Source organism: Oryzias latipes, chromosome 19 (assembly GCF_053564925.1).
Source record: "Oryzias latipes strain Hd-rR chromosome 19, Olatipes_Hd-rR_3.1".
Classification (NCBI taxonomy): domain Eukaryota; kingdom Metazoa; phylum Chordata; class Actinopteri; order Beloniformes; family Adrianichthyidae; genus Oryzias; species Oryzias latipes.
In genome coordinates, this window is record NC_136255.1 from 8,360,796 (window position 1) to 8,375,105 (window position 14,310).

At 41.0% G+C, this 14,310-nt stretch overlaps 1 protein-coding gene across 7 annotated transcripts; it reads right to left on the bottom strand.

The window, feature by feature from the left end:
* Positions 1-195: 195 nt before the first annotated feature.
* Positions 196-13,797, bottom strand: nbr1a (NBR1 autophagy cargo receptor a). Of its 7 annotated transcripts, none has more exons than XM_078937739.1 (22): positions 13,569-13,797; positions 13,232-13,294; positions 12,558-12,576; positions 12,433-12,455; positions 12,167-12,349; positions 11,365-11,442; positions 11,080-11,201; positions 10,888-11,007; positions 10,433-10,732; positions 9,912-10,071; positions 9,376-9,624; positions 7,693-7,722; positions 6,686-6,761; positions 6,474-6,584; positions 6,166-6,342; positions 5,574-5,708; positions 5,356-5,492; positions 3,629-4,008; positions 3,449-3,528; positions 1,943-2,030; positions 1,668-1,767; positions 196-1,417 (listed from the first exon to the last, which is right to left on the bottom strand). In XM_078937739.1, the coding sequence occupies exons 1-22, from the start codon at positions 13,668-13,670 to the stop codon at positions 1,229-1,231; spliced, it is 2,922 nt and encodes a 973-aa protein (XP_078793865.1). In that variant the 5' UTR covers positions 13,671-13,797; the 3' UTR covers positions 196-1,228. The 7 variants fall into 7 exon arrangements, with proteins under 7 accessions (XP_078793865.1, XP_078793864.1, XP_078793862.1 ...); XM_078937738.1 differs by having other exon boundaries at positions 6,166-6,339; positions 7,603-7,722; XM_078937736.1 differs by having other exon boundaries at positions 7,603-7,722.
* Between the last annotated feature and the right edge of the window lie 513 nt (positions 13,798-14,310).

The window sequence follows — 14,310 nt, forward strand, 5'->3', positions numbered from 1 at the left end:
TTCTTCAACATGTAGATTCACTGAGCTAAATCTTGGCACATCTGAAAGTTTTACGTGTAAAAGCTATTCTAAATAGATTAAACTATTAGTTTAAATTGGAGTATAATCTGACTTAAGTACACTTTTACCCTTTTATGCCATCAAGATTTTGCAAAATGCTTTGTCCATCACCCACAAAGCTGTGCGAGCTAAGAATTACCAGGAGCATGAGAAAATGTTTATTGGCAAATTGAGAAGGGATATGTAGTTTTACTGCAGAATGGTAAACTGACAAGCATTAGATACAGTCAAAGTCCCCAAAACCCTCACACATAAATCCAGGCACACAACAGTGTGGATTGAATCAACAAATGATCGTCTGCTTTAAATAAAACTAAGTAAAATAAAGTTGGTTCCAGGGTGAGGAATGTGCTGTGAGATCCAGCTCTGCTGGAGGAGAGGCTAAAACGCAGCAGGGTAGAGGAGAGGAAAGACAATGAGAAGACGTTTTTTTTCCCACTGTGACTGTGCAAAGACCACGAGGACATTCCTCATCTCTAAAGCCTCTATCCTTCATGCAGGCGTCTCTTTAAAAAGGTGTAAAAACAAAAACAGTTTGGACAGCAATCCCCTCTGACAGTTTGTTATACATTCCACATGTCTAAAAGAAAAGAAACAGTACTTTGATACAGATAATAGATTGCATTGTTAGGCAAATTTCACAACAAAGAAAAGTTTTTAAATATCCATTCTTCCCGTTACTGATTTCACTTCACAAGCATAACTGTACAGCAGAGCGGTTTTTTTTCCCAGCCACTTCCCTTTCAAACATTCAACCCCTCCCATGTTCAGCCCTGGTTTCCAGAGTTGAGGAGGCGGCGGCAGCAGCAGCAGCAGCCATAGAGAAAGAAATGAAGAGCTGAAACGCTGAACGTTTCTCACTACACTGCAGCCCCTGTAAAGTCAGACCAACACCGAAGGAAAGGCAGCCAAGCAGAGCTTACCCACTACTTATTTAAGTGTTTTTATTCTGTATACTTTCATTGAAGCTTAACTAAAAAAGCTCTAATAAATGCTAATCAAGAAATAAATGCTCTGATTTCATCTCTTCAATATTTTGGTAATATAGTTGTAGTGTTGATCCCATTATGTCATAAAAAAATTAAACGGAACACAAAAAAGGTTTAAGCTTTACAGAGTAGAATATACAACAAGCTTTGAGAGGTGCAGTGGATTTCCTCTGACGCCGTCAGCGCAGGGCGTCCACAGCTTGGTTCTGGCTCTCCTCAGACATCTGTACCAGGTCGTGGACAGCGTGCTGAAGGCTGTAGCTGTGCTTCCTCAGCAGCTTCTCGTTGAGCCGCTGGTCTCTGAAGCCCATCTCCAGCAGCAGGGCCATCATTGAGGGGTCCTGCCGGGTGGCGGGGTCGATGCCTCGCTGATGAACCCCACACACAAAAGAAAAGGAACAAGGCTATGTGATTGGGACATAAAGTGTTTTTTCATTTCTCATTTCTTCATTTCTCATTTTGGTGCACTGTAGAGGTGGCCAGTTTCAATGTTAAGTCAACGGAGGTCATGTGCTGCGGCCGTCTGGCAGCGGCGCAATATTAGGACACGTGATTTCGGTTTTTATGTCATTGGTTTTAATTGAATTTAATCTGAGCATTTCAGAACTGTAGACTCACCTGTACGGGACAGTTTGGACCCGTGAAGAGAGCTTTATAAGCAGATGCGGCTACAGAAAGGGCCCCCTTGACGAACCCCTCTGTGATGCCTCCTTGGCCCCTGACACAAACACACAGCAATTTGGCTACACGTGTTTAGAGACTCTGCTTTCTCTTTATGTCACCCGTGAAGCTAATTCTTGTTAGGTTTTTGCCCCAAAGAACCCTGTTCCTCTTCCTCTGAGAGGAAGAGCGGCAGAGCTGGACTTCTCTGGACTCCACAGAGGTCTTAGTACCTTGGCTGCAGAGCGTTGCTCAGCCTGGGGTTGTACGTCTCAAAGGCACTGGATGCTGAGCCCGATGATCTTGACAAGCTGGATGGTACTGCAAATCCGATTTTTTAAAGAAAGGTCACACAAGTAAAAAAAACAAAAGACAACATTAGTAGAGTGTTGCACATTATGAATCAGATTTCAAAGCAAACTTTAGATAACATGGTGAAAGGCTTGGATGCGGAAAAAAGCTTTTGATTCAGTGAGACGGTCCTTCCTCTATAAAGTACTTGGAAAATTTGGTTTTCATAAAGGTAATATTAATAAAAATTTTGGATTGTATAAAAAAACAGTTGCAAGCATCAAGATAATTGGGGAGCTTCCAGATTGATTTCTTCTAGAAAGGGGAACCAGGCAGGGGTGTTGTACTTCTCCACTCCTCTTCACCTTGTGGATCAAACCGCTCAGTTGTTGGATTAGACAAAGACGGGACATCACAGGGATATTAATATCAGAGATGAAACAAAAGTTAGCTCTATTTGCAGACAATTTGTTATTAACAATATCCCACCCTACAAAACTCCTATTATTGTAAAAATGTTGGAGGAGTACAGCAACATTCTCCCTAAATTACTTTATTTGTACCAATTCCTACCCGTTGTTATACTCCCCAAATAATTTGTTGAGCTTGATATACTACTTTCAAATTTCATATGGAACCAAGGGTAAAACATAGAACTCTGCAACTGAAAAAGGAAAAGGGTAGTATGAGTCTCCCTTAATTTCAAAATTGCTACTTTATGTTAAATATGTTAAACCTGTTTGAACAGATTTTTTGTAAGAGTCAACTTTTGAATTGATTTGACAATTTATATTGTTGGGTAAAATTGGTCTCCCCCATGTTTTTCTTTCTCCTTTCTTTATTCTTTTGTATTTCTATTTATATGTTGTTGTTTGATTTTGATATAAATGAAAGGCATATCCAGTGTATAATTTTTTACTGTAAAGCTGAACGTGATTTGCATTCTAAAGAAAAATAAAATTTGGTTTGTAAAGCTTACCTTCTGAAACCAAAAATGGCATATGAAAGAAAGGTGACAGGAGAGGGAGGAATAATGACTTGATTTAAGCAACACCCTGAAATGCCGTAAAAATGACTCATCTCTGTTTTCAATTCTCCTTTCTTCCCATAGAACATGATCTGGTCTGCTCAAAGATTTCGTATTCATTCATTGATTCATCTTCTAAACCCATTTCTGTCCCTTTCGGGGTCACGGGGCTGCCTATCCTGGCCACTTGTGGGCGATGGCAGGGTACACCCTGGAAAGGTCACCAGTCTGACGCAGGGCCACAATCACACATCCATTCACACCTAGGGACAATTTAGAGTAACCAACTAACCTATGAAGTATGTTTCTTCACAGGTGAATTGGGTACAGATGTTCTATTTTAGTCTAATTTGAGTCTCATGAGTTCCTGAACCTCACGTGTGCACAAACGTCTGTATCTGTTTTGGATTGGGAAACTCACACTTGAGGTGGACTTGTGGTTGGTCACATGGTTCGCACGCTGGGGAAACAGGATCCTCAGCCAGATACAGTGCCTCAGATCTGAAACACACAGGCAAAAGCCAGGCTGAAACCCCCTCGTAGGCTGTGGACAGACTCTGGAAAAGGAAAGAGCGTGAAAGCTGCAGTGCCAGTCAGTAACCTGGGCGAGTAGAGGGCTGGAAGAGGCTGCAGGGCCTGGGGAGAGCCAGGCAGGGGCACGACTTCAGGCGTGAGTGTCACAGTGTCCAGAGTTTGGGATGCGCACAACATTTGGTTGACACTGCTGTGGGTGGGAGAGGTGCCGGGGGACTCCTCCATGTCCTCTGACCTCGCCGCCTGCGCCGCCTCCCTGAAAGGCTCAAAGTCGCAGCCCTCACACGCTTTCTCTGTACTGGTTACAGTCGGCGCGGCGATGGCGTCCGGCTGAGACATAGCAGAGCTGTACATGGACTCCCCCAGAGGCCGGCTGGTGTCAAAGCAGTCCGGGAGGACAATGATGTAATCGTCACCGGAGGAGACCGAAGACGTCTGGCTGCTCACCTGAGACACAGAGGAGGGAACCTCATGGGACTTCATTGCAAAACTGAACTTTTCTAGGATATATATGGAAAAAATAAACTCTGCATTTTTCTTAGTATAAGTCCTGGGTTTTTGCATAGTTTGACCAGGGGTGTGACTCCAGAGCGACTTCTTCTTCTTAAACACTTTTTGGCTCCTGCGACTTCTTCTCCGGTGCAACGTATACTCCGAAAAATATAGTAGTAAAGCTTTAAAAACAGCTGCATTTTGATGAGAATAGGTTGTTTTTTTATTCTGATATCATTTACATTATAACAACTTACTTTATTACTCCCAACTTCAATTAAAACATATTTTTTATGTTTCCATGTGTAATTTTTGTGCAATATTTCAGTTTTTGTGATGATATGAACATTTATTATTCATTCATCTTCTTCCGTTCCCTTTTGGGGTCACGGGGCTCCCGGAGCCTATCCCGGCCACTTGTGGGCGAAGGCAGGGGACACCCTGGACAGGACGCCAATCTGTCGCAGGGCTAAACATATATTAAATACAAATAATCAGATTGTGGGCAAACACTACAGAATTTAACTCAATTTTTTTTACAGTCTTTCCTACAAGTGCTCCGAGATGTGGGAGGGACCTACAGCAGCACATGCTGCATGCTGAAGAGTAACAATAACAATGCAGTCTTCACATTTTGTGTTGGCTTGAAAATCTTTCACGACAACAGAAAATGTTAAGATTTGGTGCAAGTTCCTTCAAATCACTGTTCGTAAAGGGAAATGGCATCTAATTAAGTTACTACGTTGGAAAAATGGTGAAGGATGAAAGTTAAAAGGCTGAATTGTTTAAAAACCAAAAAGCTCATTAGGCTGGGGTTTGTCCTGGGCAATTTGTCCCTTTGGGGCTTCCATAAACAAGCCTTGTATGTGTTTGACACATGTAAACAAAGTTCGCTTTTTTGCTAAATTTGATAAGATCTTTAAGAATGTGAACATCATGAAACTAAGCAAATATCTTAAAGTGTCAAAAATCTTTCTTTTTTGACAGAACACAAAGAAAAGTGATTTGTTTTATAATATCCAGAAATGTTAATAATTTCATGACTTCCAAAAATATCTGCCCCAAACAAAAACTGGTTTGTTGGCAGCTGTTTCTGTAGCCTTTTTAACTTGTCATCAGCTTGTTTTTCCGATGGGAGCGATAAAAATGAACTTTGTTCTGGCAAACAGTATTTTACATAAGGCCTAAAAGCTTTGCTGAGCAGAATTTCCACCCATGCACATTCATTAATGCTGAATAACACCAGGCTGACGTCTGGAGGCTAAATTCTAAATATGAACCTGTGAAAATAAAAAGCCTTACCTCATCCCAGTCCTCTCTGGCTCCGCCCTCTTCGTGACTTCCTCTCATGCTTTGATGAGCATGGAAAGCACCTTTGTCCTCACCATCGCCAGGAGGGCTGACTGGCAGGTTTTCAGCCTGCGTCTCTGGCAAAGGAACTGGAAAAACAAAAAAATAAATAATGCACACATGGTTTAGAGGTTAAATGAAAGAGGAAATAAAGTGAAGCGTTTGCTAACTTTGTCCCGCCTCCTGCTTCTTCTGGGTGATGTCATGGACGCCTGTGTTCACAGGCAGAAGTGAGACCTCCACCTTCTCGCTTTCTTCCAGCTCTTTTTCAGTCTCGGCAACACTCTGGAAGTTTTTGGACACAGCTGGAAACATTTCAAGTGAAAATCATGAAATCGGTTTATATGATACGACAAATAATATAAAAACAATAAAAAAAAAGACATATAAATACATTTATAAGAATAAAGTCGTAAAACAATGAGAAAAATGTGTAATTTTACGAGAATAAGGTCGTACATTTAGAAGAAAAAATGTTATGTAATTTTGTCATGATTTTACGACATTCTCGTAACATTTTGACTTCATTTCTCATAAAAACTTTATTCTTACAATTACAACTTTTTTTCCTCAGAATTTATGACTTTATTCTTGTATATTCTTGACTTTTTTTCATAAATTTATTACGGTAAAAGTACAATTATTTTCCCCATATTTTTACGACTTTATTCCTGTGAATGTATCATTATTTTTATGGTGTCCCTAATACTCTTAAAAAGGAAATAATCAAGTCCACGAAAAGGAACAACAAGCTCCTCCCACCCTGCATTCTGTGTCTTTCCTGCTGTGCTCGGCGCAGTGGTCTGTGGTCAGGGGCTTCTTCTAACGTCAGGGAGCGGATGATCGTCTCACACAGGAACTGAGCTCCACTGATCTCCTCCTCCTTCTCCTCCTCCTGGGTCATGGACTCTGACACCTCCTGCTGCTTCATTATGTCTTCTTCAAAACAAAATGGAAGTCAGTCTAAGAGAACATGCTTTTTTGTTTTGTTGTTTCATTTTATTTGGTAGGCCCCCGGCCTGACACCATCAGTGTTTCCTGAAACCCCAGCAGATGGATCTACGTCTCACCAGAAGGTCTTCTGCCTCTTGTGGCCTCTGCTTCTGCTTTCATCTGCAACGTAATGGACTTCTCAAACAGCAGTGCATCATGGGGAAGAGGGGATATGCAGGGTGTAAGATCTACAGATGAGAAAAGCTGCAGTCAAGCAAAACAGGTGCTGATGGGAGTTTTTCCAGAGAAAGTCATGGAGTTGGAAGTTGATGTCCGTGATCCAACTCACCTACAGGAGTGTTGTTGGGAACTTTCTCCAACTCCTGCACAATGTTTATGTCCAGTAGTTCAAATGACAGCAGATCCTTAAAAATAAGAAGAAAAAAAAAAAGAAAATGTACCCAAAATTTTTGAAGATTTGTGTCCAGGGGAATTGTAGGAACAGAGCAGTGAACCAAAGAGTAAAACTTGGTTTCTTCTGACTGTTTCACGGCAGCAGAAACTCAAGTATTTACCCAATTTGTTTTTAAAGCACTTTAGAACCTCACAAGAAAATTCCAACAGGTTTGTTTACTATGACTGCAGCTAAAGCACACTTTCTGTTCGGTTCTTCCTCCTCAGTACAGAAGATTATGAGGAAAATATCTACATTCACACAATGACTGATATATTAAAAAAAAGATCAATTACATTTATGTTTAAATAAAAGAGCAAAGTTAATGAGTCAGACAAAAAATGGAAAAAAAGTGTGGAAGCTAAACAGAGGTCAGAAGTCAACATTTATGAGCAAGACTTTGGTTTAATGGTAAGGAAGATATATTTGCTTTGACGATGCTTCTATAGAAGAACTGAGAAGGTTAGAAGAAGCTGCAAGTGTCTTTGTAGACCAAAGAGGAGGTTCATGGATGTAGTGAAGGAGGACATGAGAGTGGTTGTCAAAAGTGAGGAAGATGCAGAGGAGAGAATGAGATGAAGGCAGATGATGCGTGTGGTGACCAAAAGACAAAAAAACCTTCTTGAAAAACTCCATACAGCCTGTGGAGCTAAATATTTGTTGAGAATCCAAAAGTTTGGCGTGTCTTTAGAAAGAGTTTTTTTCTTATTCATTACCACCAACATGTGGCCCATTGGTACAACTTTTGAGTTGATGGGATTAAATTTACAGAGAAATGTCTCTGCTGGATGTCAGGAGATTGAGGTGAGCACCTGTGCAGTCAGCAGGTCGACTGAAGGGAAGTAGAAGTCTTCATGGGGGAGATCTACAGGCAAGCCAAAGACGCCATCCTTGAACCTTACCTCGCTTCCCACCGTCTTCACGTCCTCCTTCTGGAGCACAGACAGGAGTATATGAGGATCATTTTCAACATTTCAGATCATAAATCACTTAGAAGCACCTCACCTTCGCTTTCTGTACAGACTTATTTAAACATACATTTTATAATTTTACATTCGTTTTAACTGAGTTTAAAAAATAATACGCATTTAAAATGCAGAAAGCGAGCTTCATTTACTGATTATTATTGTAGCTGCTCTGCATTTGCATTTTATTTACATTTAATATGATCAATGGTGTATTCAAGAACAATAAGGAGAATTTGATCTTAAAACATTTATCAGCTTCATTTCTATTTAGTTGATTCTATCAATCTTAAACAAAAAAAATCTGTCAGAGTTTTTTTGTATTTTTTTTTTTACTTCCTGGGGATGTATGGCAACGAACTTAAACCACCTGAACTTATATTTATGATAGATTTACAAACACTAATAATTAGTTATTTACATTAATTATTTTAGCTTTGTGTTTAGGCTCATGTTAGATTTCAGTCGATGCAGCAATTCAAAAATTATATGAGTAATGTTCTTCTATTGTTAAGACGATGAACATTCAGGAAGGGAGTTCTTGAAAATCGTATAAAGTCATGACTTTTTCTAAGCCTTTAACACCAAAGTTGTTGCTGTTGACAGCATAACAACAAATGCGCTTTGAAATACCGTACCTCTCGGACCATTTACACAATTAATGTCATTTTAACAAATTCTTATGCAGAATTTCTTCAGTTCTTCAGAAGGTATTGAGTCCAGTTCCTTTCATTTACTGTATTTACATGAAAACTGGACTGGACTAAATGACCCCTCCCCACAAGAATAACCACTCTAGTTCTACTACTTTTTTTTTTTAATTGTTCTTGATAATCCTTGTTTTTATCATATTTTATCTGCACTACAAGTTATTCAAGTTGTAAACTGGCCAATCAGATGTCTGAATTAAGTAGGTGGTCTCATGTTGATTCTTCAAAACGTTTGACAGATTCTCTCAAGCCCGTTTTCAAGTGGTAGGGGTGTGGACTTCTAACAAGCTCGACCCTGATTGGCAAAAGCTGTTGCCATAGACTCACACAGAATCGGGCCAATAACTGATTACTGACGTCATCTAGCTCCAACATGGTGGTGTTCGTATTGCAAAAACATTGTGACTGAATTGACTTCATTTGGTTGGAGCTAGAAGCATAATTTTCAATGAGTAATGTCATAACTTGCTCGTTCCAGTTCTCTTATACAGTCAATGCCATTTACGCAATTAATGTAAATCCATCGGATTCTGACAGAGAAAAACACTTTTCTGGCAGAATCAACTGGTTTATGTTAAATGCATAAACACGTCACGACTGCAAAGTGTTGCATATCAGAGCAAGAATCCCTCTCTGCTTCACAATCCAATGGAATTCTGATAATTGTGTCAACGGTTGTAAAGATACAATAGCCGAAAGAATGTAAAGACTGAAGCTAAAGCTTCATGTTAAGGGGTTAAAGTTCATTCACACTTTTGGGGTTTTTCCTGTTTCTGTTTGCAGACACACACATGAAGAAGCTTCATGAAGATGGGAAACAGGCTGCTGATCAATTCTATCGTGCATCCCCGATCAAAACCCCGCCCCACACATTGATAAAGACACAGCTGTCACCGGAGAGCAGACTTGCCGGCGGTTTGCTTTGCTGCCAGAGTGCACTGCGGCTGCTTCCGGTGTCCACCACGATGCTGCACCAGACCCGCGGGCCGAACTGGCAGCCGCAATGTGCCAGCCGCCAGTGGGAGGTGTACATCCCCTCCATGACCGGAGCCACAAAGGCCACACTGACCACGCCCACTTGTCCAGGCAGTAGAAGGGGCACGGGCACCTCCCTTCTGTCCTCCGACGCCAAGCCCAGGTTCCCCCACATGAACACCAGCTGGGTGCACGCACACACACACAAAAAAAAAAAATATAGGAATATACATACAAAAAAAGGAACGCCAACGAGGGGTGGGGTGGGGGGGTGGGGGCATGCCACAGGTGAAAAGGATCCACGCACACCGAGACAAAAACGAAGACTTAAGGGCTTAAAGCAAAACAGATTCAACTGAAGGAAAATCTCGCATCAGACAAAGCCAGTGGGTTTGTAGGGATAGGAAATGTTAGCTGTTAGAGAAAAAGGCTGTAGGGGGGGGCTGGCCTCTCGACGAGTGGGAGGGGTACCTTAGTCTCTGGCGTCCAGCTGATAGTGCCAGAGTTCTTCATCTTCCAGTATTTGATGAACTTGGTACCAGGCTCCAGACGGGTGCCGTCAGGCAGATTTTCATCCAGAAACAAGGCGGCCATAGTGGGCACCAAGGAGGTGTGCGAGGCCCCGGGACCCCTAGTTTCAAGTGTACAGAGCATTGTTGAAAAAAGCCCTGATTTCTTATATCTCTTTTTGTTCTCTATGAATCAAAAAAGCAGGACCCCCTTGATTTTTTGCAGCCCGAAAGCACGTTTTCTTAGAAAATCTACGAAGCAGCAGCAGCAGCAGTTTTCATACTGAGGTAGTTCCAACATTTGCCACCAACCCAGGGCAGCCAGCGATACACCCACACAGACTAAATTACAAAGATGTCATATTTTGATTTGTTTTCTTGGAAGAAGAAAAAAAAAACAAAAAAACCCAAAAACACTTTTTGTATCCCTGCTGGGTTAAAGGGACCCAGCACTGTCTGACGCCCTTCCGAGGAGGCGCTTACTCTGGACTGGAGGCCTGGGGGTCAGGGGCCATGGCTGGGATGGGGCCGTGGACTGTGGCTGGACCTGAGGCTGTTTCTGAGGCAGCCGGAGGAGGCGAAGCGGGGACCTGTGTGGACGCCGAGGCCGTGTTTGTCAGGTTGGCTCTGGCCGAGGTGGAGGGTCCGCTCCACTGCAGCCCCCGCTTCTCCAGTCTCAGTTTCTTCTTGATTTCCTTCACTTCTGCTCTCAGCTGCCTCCTTTCAGCTTTGAGGCGCTGTCGCTCAGCTTTGCGCACAGTCCTGTCTCCTCGCCTCGGGAACCTGGTTTAGGAATGTCATCAGGAATACCTATTTGTTGACTATCAAAACTCCCAAAATGATCAAACACACCCCCAAAACACTAATCTAAGCTTCAATATTTGCCAATACTGCTAACGTTTAATCTCTCAGTTTAGGTTTAGGCAGTTTAGGTTTACCTCAACTCTCCTGCCGGTCCATGCTCAGGGATAGAGAGAGGCGTCTTAGTCCTCATGAGACTGTGGCTGGGGTCGTGGTCGTGTCTGCACTTCTCACAAAGGATGCAGGAGGGGCACACTCTGCAAAAAAAAGAAAAAAGGGAAATAATAAAAATGGACACCCACAGAAATGTCCGCCGAGCCGAAGCCCACCTGCATTTGTAGGCTCCTTCAGATGTGGGTTTGTTGCAGCTGCTGCAGTTTGGGGTGTAGCCAAGAGATCCGTTGGAGGTGGAGGGGCCTGGTCTAGGTTCCATGACATCCCCACTGGTTTCCTGAAGAACATCTGATGATTTGTGGGTGCAACACTGTCCTGAGAAGTCGCTGCACATCCTTTCCACCACTTCCCTAACAACTTCATCCTTAAACTAGAGGTAATAAACCTGAGTTAGTAGGTCAAAGGGTTTCAAACAGAACTCCTTTTTTCAGATAAAATACCTTATCCATGTAGGACCGGAACCACATAGGAGGGGGCTCATCTTCCGGTTTACTCTCTTTGCTGTCCTTCACGATTACCTTTGGAAAAAAGGGAAATTCTCAGACAGAAATGTGAAAATTTTGTTGGATAACATTTTTTTTCTTTTAAAAACATAAATGTTTTTGTTTAGGGGTGTCAAATTATCACGTTTATTGCAAATAATTAATTACAGAGATTTTTTTCAGTGCGTTTATCTCATTTTCGCGTCGGATGGTTACTGCCATGTTAATGCACAGCATTATCTCGCTCACCCCATGTTCATTTATGAAAAATATAAATATTAAATCAATTACTGGAACTTCAATCCTGTTATATTTTGAAGTTTAAATGGTTTTTAACAAAAAGCAGACCATTTAAAAAGTGGTGCTTGGCTTTGCTCTTCCTCGTTTCTCTTTGAGGAAGATGCTCCTCACGAGAAGTTAAAGCATCATTTCAGAGGGAAAAGTTCACCTCTTAGCTTGTGTTCGTCCAGATGATTAAGCAAAAGCTTGTTTCAAATAAACAAAGTCTAAAGCCTAAAGATTTCAATTCCAGTGTGGTGTCTCATTTCCTCCTTCTAATGTTCTCTTTCTCTTTCCCTGCATCCCAGTCTTCAAAATAATCAAATAGATTAAAGGAAACTATAAAAATCACTTGTGTCTTTTCTACTGTCTTGCTGTTGTGATTAATAGTGGAATAAGTTATACCAACATATGAATTATATTATTAATAAGAAGTTTGTAGTCAATATTTCTGTCTGAAAAGCAGGTGGAGTTTCCTCACATTTTCTCGCTCTGGAGTGACTTGAGTGCCTTTGTCCACCGTCTTGACTCTTGAGGGATAAGGTGGCGCTGGCCGCAGCTCCCCTTTCAGCTCCTTCACCTCCGTCTTCAGCGGGCCCCCGCAGGCCTGCCCTTTCATCTTGTACACGTTCATGTGTAACTGGTTCCCCTGCTTCTCTGCACTCTAAAACACCAACGTGACACCGTTCCTCAGCGATTGCATATTCTTTAGTTTCCTGATCACTTAGAAAAACATAGATGTTTTACCTTGATGGCTTCTTCATATTCATCTGAGGAAAAATAGAAGATGACATGGGTTAATCAGCAAAAAAAAGAACAAAGTTATCTTTAAAATATATTAAATGAGCCATTACTGTAAATACTTTTCTTACCTTGACTGTTAATACAGATCTGAAAAAAAGGAAAACAAAATGTATAGCGTGTACTTTGAACCCAGCAAATATCACAGCTGGTTGTAAAAAAAAATAACACACAGTTGACTAATGCGTAGGTTTCCAGATCAAAAGATCAAAGATCATTGGGCGAGACAATGACTTGCTGTATGACGACATGCAGAAAGCATGGATGGAAAGCTGAGCTGCTAAGAAAACTGAACAACAAGAACTGCAAACACAATCTATTGGTATGTGTATCTAATCACATGCTGAAATAAAATGTTAAGTTAACTACTAAAAAAAGAGCACTAACATAGTTAAAGGTTTTCTAAAAATAAACAACTCAAAAAATGTGTTGATCTGTATGTCAGAAACAACAATTTTTAAAAAAATCCTTAATACTTTACACCTCGGTGAGGGTGTCAAATCCTCTTTTCCGTGAAAATGTGTTTTCTTGTTGATTTATGAAAAATCAATATGAATCTTTTTTTTTAAATACCTAAGAAACGTCACTTTTCAAATCTTTTTATGATGTTGGTTTTTTAATGTTTGTGTTCATAAACTTTACAAAAAATTGATTCCAGATAATCAATAAATCCATTTTAATATTGATTGTTTTTTCCACGCAAAATACGTTTTTAACGTGAATATATTTATGCAGAATATCTCACCTCTTCATTATCTTCATCAAAGTATTTTACTTGAAAGTGGCTTATTCCAAATGAAGCTTTAATCTGGAATAAAAAGCAGAGTTTAGATTAATTCAACCTGGTCACATGAGCAGAAACGTCAATAATGTGGACAGTGCGTGGAAACACAATCACGAGAAATCACGCAGCTCCTGTGACTCTTCCTTTAGGAATTGCGACCAAACCACGCATAACACCCGTCAGCATCGCCTGTCCTTCAGCTGCGCTGCTGTTTACGTATCTAGGCCACGTCTGGGCCTGCTTTTCGCTAAACTGCGCCAGCTTTAGCCGCCACGCTATGCTTGCTAACACAGCTCACCCAGGTTTCCACGGACTCCCACTCCAGTTTGTCCAGATCTTGAGCCAGAAACCGCTTCACGTTCCCCCGGAAATTGACTTTAATCGTAACGGGGAGTCCCATTGCAGCGGTATGCGGTTATTTCAGAGCATCTGAGGAGACACCGGCCTGTTTGATCCCCGCTGCCCTCGAATGTCTTGTTTACATCGTCAGCTGCGTCGAGAGAAATACGATGACGTATGGCGCATGCGCAATGAGGGCAACGCTTCCGTAGGCGATGCTTTTGCTTTGCTTTTAATATTGATTTTATATTTATACATCTATATGTAGATCTCTATATATAGATATATATATATATCTATATATAGATATATATAGATATAGATAGATAGATAGATAGATAGATAGATAGATAGATAGATAGATAGATAGATAGATAGATAGACAGACAGACAGACAGACAGACAGACAGACAGACAGACAGACAGACAGACAGACAGACAGACAGACAGACAGACAGACAGACAGACAGACAGACAGACAGATAGACAGATAGATAGATAGATAGATAGATAGATAGATAGATAGATAGATAGATAGATAGATAGATAGATAGATAGATAGATAGATAGAGATATATATAGATATAGATATATTTGTGAGGTGGAAAAGGATGATTCGCTGTGGCGACCCCTGACGGGAAAAGACGAAAGAGAAAGAATATATATATATATATATATATTTAAAATAATTTAAAAGATAC

Bases quoted from the DNA above. Each gene is read 5' to 3' on its own strand.
- nbr1a (XM_023949363.2), bottom strand. From the start codon at position 13,670: ATGGGACTCCCCGTTACGATTAAAGTCAATTTCCGGGGGAACGTGAAG. The intron at 10,733-10,887 runs GTAAACCTAAAC...TTCCTAAACCAG, and splicing joins GGACCGGCAGGAGAGTTGAG to GTTCCCGAGGCGAGGAGACA. The intron at 5,709-6,165 runs GTGGGAGGAGCT...AAATGTTTCCAG, and splicing joins GGAAAGACACAGAATGCAGG to CTGTGTCCAAAAACTTCCAG.